Source organism: Falco rusticolus, chromosome 7, assembly GCF_015220075.1.
Source record: "Falco rusticolus isolate bFalRus1 chromosome 7, bFalRus1.pri, whole genome shotgun sequence".
Taxonomy (NCBI): domain Eukaryota; kingdom Metazoa; phylum Chordata; class Aves; order Falconiformes; family Falconidae; genus Falco; species Falco rusticolus.
In genome coordinates, this window is record NC_051193.1 from 35,174,955 (window position 1) to 35,180,954 (window position 6,000).

Genomic DNA, 6,000 nt, shown 5'->3' on the forward strand with positions numbered 1-6,000 from the left:
TCTTTACACACCAAATGTGCTATCCGCTTCCCCTCCATGGGACTCTAATGGCTTGCTTAAGGTGTTGATCTTATAAATAATGTGGTGAGCTTCTACAGGTGTCTCGTAGGCAAAACCGTGTGCTTTGCTGGATGTGGCTCAAGGGCTTTGGTGCTTGCTTGGCGCTCGGTCCTGTTGTGCTGCCAAACAGCTGGTGAGCAAGTTGAATCTCCTCTTCCCATCAGGAAGAAGACTCCAGTGGGACGCGGGGTCCTGAAGGCATACTTTGCCACCACGCCGTCGCTGCCTGTTCTTGTCTGGGTGAACCTTCATGCTGGGGGTGAGGTATTCAAGTTCCCATCAGAGCAGTCCATCACTGAAATGAACATCTTGTCTTGGCTGGAGAAGCTAAAAGCAGGACTGGAGATTCCCAGCAGTAAGTGGACACACGTTTGTAACGTTCCTAAGCACACACTGTTAGCTCCGGTCTGTTTATGAGAAGATGCTACGTGCAATAAATTGTCTGCCCTGGAATTCAATGATGGAAAAACTAGCTATGCTAGTTTAAGAAGTACAAATAGTCCGGACAGAAGAGAATACCCGCACTCACAAGTTTGCATCGGGACTGTTTAATGTTCAGAGCCAAGCGTGAATAGTTCTGAATCAAATCTCTTCCCTGCAATAATCCCCAAACCTGACTGTGCTCTCTGGTTGCTGTGAACAGACCTTCTGAAACACAGCTTGCTAATAAAACATCTCCTGACTCCCAGTTGCAGGCATAAGAAATAACTGCTCTTTAGGCACCTTCCAGCATTTTTTTGAATGGGAGAGGATAATGAAGCTGGTTTCTTGCTGTGGTCTTTGAGACATAAAGGGTTGGCTTGTACCATGAAGCTTTTCACTGCATCCCTTCTGCCTTGATCAGTCTGCTGAAGCTTTGGAGAAAGGCAGCACAGATATGCCTTCCTCATGTGTTACTTGTAGCCATGGGATGCTACAGGGATCTTGGGAATTGTTGGCTGCCAGCCGGCTCCAGGCTCTGGAATGGTGATGGGGTGGCTCCATTTGATCTTTCAAATGACCCTTTCAAAGCAAGTGTTCCCAAAAGCTGGTATCAGCCTGGTGGGGTAGGATGTGTAGGCTTCTACCAGAGCTTAAGACACCATTTCTGATCCAGGAATCGCTGGGAGAACCCTGTGAGCCAGCTGTCCTCCCACACCTCTTTCCATTGCTACAGCTAAAGGCACCTGGCTGTCATGTAGATCTCTAGGTAGGGGCTTAGTTTTCAGGGGTGTCGGGGGAGGGGGTGTATGCACACAGCTCACTGCATGGCCAAGGGCTGTGCCAGCCATCACAGCCTCCCTCCTCCGGCTTTTCAGTGCTACAAACTGTGTGATCAGTGTTAAAAGCGTAAATTAAAGAGCATCCTCTTATGAGACTGCTTCTTCCTCGTGTAGATGGTGGTCTCCCCTCACTCCTAATGGCATCTCAGTAACGCACGGTCATTATCTGGGGCCTGAATGAAACATCCCCCCAGTGGTGGGCAGGCATCCAGTGTGGCCTTTGCAGTGGGGGTGACTGAGGACAGAGGGACCCTGCTCAGCCTTTGGGGAGCAAAGCCTTGGCCAGCTCCAGTAAACATTAACACACCCCTGGCTGCTTTAATTTGGGTGGTGATATTAGTTCTGGAGGAAAGAGGGTGATCGTTAAGAAATTATCTTTAATTTCACATTCACTGGCAGAGCAGAAAAAACCCCAGTGGGGCTGTGTAACTCTTGCTAACCTGGGACTGTATTTGTTTCTCAGGTACCTTGTCTGAGGAAGACTGGAAACCACCTCTCCCTGCTTACGACTTCCTTCAGATGATGGAGACCGCCATGCCTGAGCTCCCCCTCCACACCTCCCAACGCCGCGGGGACAAGCCGGCACGGCACCTGCCCGAAAGCCTGGGAGGGGACACTGCTGTCCAGGAGGAGCAGTCCCAGGAGACCAAGGCAGAGAAAGTCGGGTCCCCTGGGAGGGACCTGCGGGGGACAGCCCCGAGGCTGGCAGCAAGGGAGAAGCAGGGCAAGAGGCACACTGAGCTCTGAGAGCTGGGCATCTCCCTGCCTGGGGCAGTGAAAGATATGGGACAGCGCCCAGAAAACCTTGTCACTTCCCCAGCCCTCCGTGAGCCTTTACACCAGGGAGAGAAGTGCTTTTAGCTGTAAATTAATAGTGAAGGGGTAAAACAGCCCCTAAGCCCGAGTGTGAGCGCCTGGCTGCAGGGTGCTGGCTGTTCTGCGGTGGCTGTGGTTTCTGATGCCAGAAACGTGTCTGCACGGCGCATGTCGGCCCCCCAGTGCTGTTGGGGTTGCGTTTTTCAGAAAGCGGTGTGAGCAGATCTGCAGGGAGGTTGCTGTGAAGGAGCTCAGCCCACTCTATCACTGGGGAGAGATGGGGTGAGCTCACCACGTGCTAGAGGCTCACCCACACAACAAACTACGCTGGAAAAGTCAAATCAATGCAGCCCTGCTCTACAGTTTCTGTATGTCTCACCTAGACGCTTTGGTTGCCTCTAATCAGGAAGGGATGAGTGACTCCAGGTTAAAAGGCACATTTCCCTGGGTTACAGTAGCTGCTCTGCTGATGTGTGTTGGCGAGCCCTGCTCTCAAAAAGTGGTTATGCCTGCGCTGTAGCCACGTGGAGCTGGGAGGGCAAGTGTGCCGCCCTCTCCAGGGCTGCTTCAGCTGGCACCCACTTGTGTTCACACCTGACTTGTGAACCGAATTTGTGAGCAATATCATCCTCAGGGGTAAGAGCAGTATCTGGTTAAAGCAGTTTTGTTACAAAGGCCAGAGCTCAGGTCATCACAACAGCCGTGAATAGCTGGGGCAAAAATCTGCCAGCAAATCCCAAGGGCAGGCAGGGTGGAAGATGGCTTTGCTCAGTGCTGGCATTTTCTTGGTTACAAGCCCGGGGGTTATTTGCAGCCTCCATTTTTCTTTGCTCTCGGTGACAGCAGCAAGGTTGGTGCCTCCTGAGCTGGAGACAGTGCAGGGAGTGAGGTCTGCAGAAAGCCCAGTGCTCTGGAAATGAGGGGAGAGAGATGAAGGGCAGGGCTGGTGCTGCTGGGGACAGGTCCTTCCAAGGTGGGATGGAGCTGCTTCACATCCATATCTAGATGGGGAGATCCAAGACCTGGCGAAGTGGCTTTCCACCCTCTGCCCATCTCCTGGGGACAGCAGAAGGTCTGTCATTCCTTGCTGGAGGACCTGAGCCTGCAGGCCGATGTGGGCTGGGGCGAGCCATGCGTTTGGAGGGAAGCTTTGTGTAATCCCACCCATGCCATGACGATCTCCCCACCCCGTTCAATAGACATCTGTTCCCTTTGACAGCACCGCTGGGAGGGTCAGATCCTCCTCCTTATGGCTCTGAAGTTACTGGGAAGGGGACAAATAGATGGTAAGGAACTGCTGAGAGCATTGTGAAGGCTGTATTTCTCGTCCTGCAAGCAGCCCACATGGTTGGGAGTATTTTGAAATGCTCAGAAATAGACCGTTAGTCCAAGGGCTCTCCTTGAAGCCCTTAATTGAAACAGACTGATTTTGGACTTAATGACAGGCTTAGAGCCAAAATGTGTGTATTTAAATAAGAAACTATAGCATGCAGATCGGAGCCTGCCATGCAGCTGAGTATTCCCAAGGGAAGGAGTAGGTCAGGGCGTGAACAGATCCTCTGTGAGTTCCCGTCATTCCTCTGCTGTATAATGTCGTTACACTGCTGGGCTCTACAAGCTGTACGTCGGTCATTTCCCATCCTGTCCCTACCGATGCCACTGCTGACGTTACAGCATCGCTTTCCCACTTGATGCAGGTGAAGTGCGATATTTGGGCTTGCCATTGATGTCTTCAATAAACTCCGTCTCAAATATAGTCAATCTGCATCTGCTTTGGGTGCAGCGTGTTGAGTGGAGGGGCTGGTGTCCTGGGCTGGGGTGGATGCACCCCTGCAGGAAGGCTCCCCCAGCCTGCCAAGCCCTGCAGCCGAAGGACCCCTTCCTTCAGCAGGGTTTGTGCAAGACAAGAAGCGTTCCTGCATCCTTGCTCTTTGCCGTGCATCCTTTTTCAATGGCATCCTTGCTCTTCTTTGCCGTGCATCCTTTTCAATCGCAGCCCTTCTTGCGCGGCATCGGGGCGGGAGCTTGTCACTAGGGGTCAGTGCCACATCTTGGTTATGGCTGTGAAAACTGCTGCCTCTCCCAGTGCTGCTTAATTCATGCTGGAGCATTGCCACCAAAGTGCTGGGGGGTCAGAAACAGCGATCCGGTGGGGTCCCGTGGGCATGCTGGTAGCTAAGGGGTTGTTTGCTCCCAGGGGCAACAGCGAGCCTGAAGGGTTGGCAAGTCTCAGCTCTGCAGGCTTCAGCCCTGACATCAACAGCAGGATCCATCAGCTCGAGCCTCCCAGCTGGGGTCTGGGGTGCCAGGAGCCCCCGGCCAAGCACAGGCAGTGGGTCCCTGCAGCTGCCAGTGCTATAAGTACCTGTGTTGTCTTGGGGAAGGGACATGCTTGTGTATGTCCCACTGCTGCCAGCATTGAACTGGGTCGGCAGCTGTTTGCTGGAGCTGCTGACTGTGAGCATGGGTGTGGGTCAGGGTCCTGGACCACATCAGGGCACATGGGCCTCGCTTTGAGTTCAGGCTTTCTTTAATACAAAACGTCTTTTCCATTGTGTAGCACAAGCAGGCACTTAAGGAAATCTATTGAGGCTATATGTGACAGGATATGTATGGGCAGGGAGAAAATGTTAGGGACATTGGGGACAGTTTGACTGTGGTCTACATCCTACAGCACACTCATTCGCTGGAGGAAACATTCCTGCACAAGGTTGTTCTTGATAGCTGCGGCTCAGGGGACAGACCAGTGTGGAAAGAGATTTTCAGGGGACAGTGTTTATGGAGGAAGAAGAGCTCTGGGCCTGGGGGCAGCGGCGAGGGATGGAGTACATCCCAGCAGGCTTGAGGAGCAGGATGCTGTCCTGTACACACTGCTTGGCAAAGAAGTGGAAGGCAGCCAGTGACTGCTGGGTGACTGTGCGCACATCTACCACTTCTCTGTGTCTCAGCATGTACTGATGCTGAACTGAGGCGAGGTTACAATGAACACTGATGCTATCAGCTCATTTTTCAACCATTTAACACTAAAAAACACATCTATCTGGGTAAACCACAGACCTGGCTCCCTAGATGATGCTAGCAAGATGCAGGCTGAGCTGAAGAACTGATAAACTTTCTGACAGATACGGTATCAACTATTTATAGCTTCAGACCAAACTCTTCTCTTGATGGCGCTTTATTCCAGCACTATGCCAAAGGTGGGCATTTGCATCTGCTTTGTGCGCTTTGGAGCCTTTCAGGGGATGTTTACATGTCAGTGGTTGACCAGAAGATAAAATGATAATACACACCCCGAAAAATAGATTAAGTGCTTGTCCTGGAGAGCAAAACAATTTAAATTATTGTCCAAAACAATAGGAAGTTCTCCATGTGCTGTGGTCTGAGTGATGTTTCGCCATCTTTGATGAGTCCTGCAGAGCCATCATCATCAGTTCAGAGGGAGGAAGGCTTGCAGCAGCAGTGCTCACTGCAGGGCAGAGGGAACATTAAGGGTGCACGTTGTTTTGTCCTTGTTTAAAAAGCTTTTAGAGGAAGAGTTACAGAGGTGCTCACTGCATGGCTGGGCCAAGGGGCATTGGATTGAATAGCATGAAAGCCTGGAGCCGGCTGCAGGACGAGGGTTCCCATGCCGTCTGCCACCCTCGGTGTTTGGTGCCAACTGACTCAGGAGCCAGCAAGCTCCCACCTGCTCCCACTGATGTCTTTGCTGGGTGCTCTCCAAACCATGGGACATCGGGAAGCAATTATGGCATTTCTCTCAGATTTTTCTCCCTTTGAGCAAAACGAGGATGGTGAAAGACAAATCCTTGCGGTGGAAGGTGAATTTTCCAAATCAGCTGTTCTCAGCTCATCCTGGAGCACT

General features: G+C 51.9%; 1 protein-coding gene across 3 annotated transcripts in view; it reads left to right on the forward strand.

Moving 5' to 3' along the window:
- Positions 1 to 3,899, forward strand: part of TXNDC16 (thioredoxin domain containing 16) — a 41,876-nt gene extending 37,977 nt beyond the window's left edge. For all 3 annotated transcript variants that reach the window (XM_037395199.1, XM_037395200.1, XM_037395201.1), the window contains 2 exons: positions 225 to 415; positions 1,786 to 3,899. In XM_037395199.1, the coding sequence (XP_037251096.1) occupies positions 225 to 415; positions 1,786 to 2,069 (475 nt within the window). In that variant the 3' untranslated portion in view covers positions 2,070 to 3,899. The remainder of the gene's footprint in view (positions 1 to 224; positions 416 to 1,785) is intronic.
- The last annotated feature ends 2,101 nt before the right edge of the window (positions 3,900 to 6,000 follow it).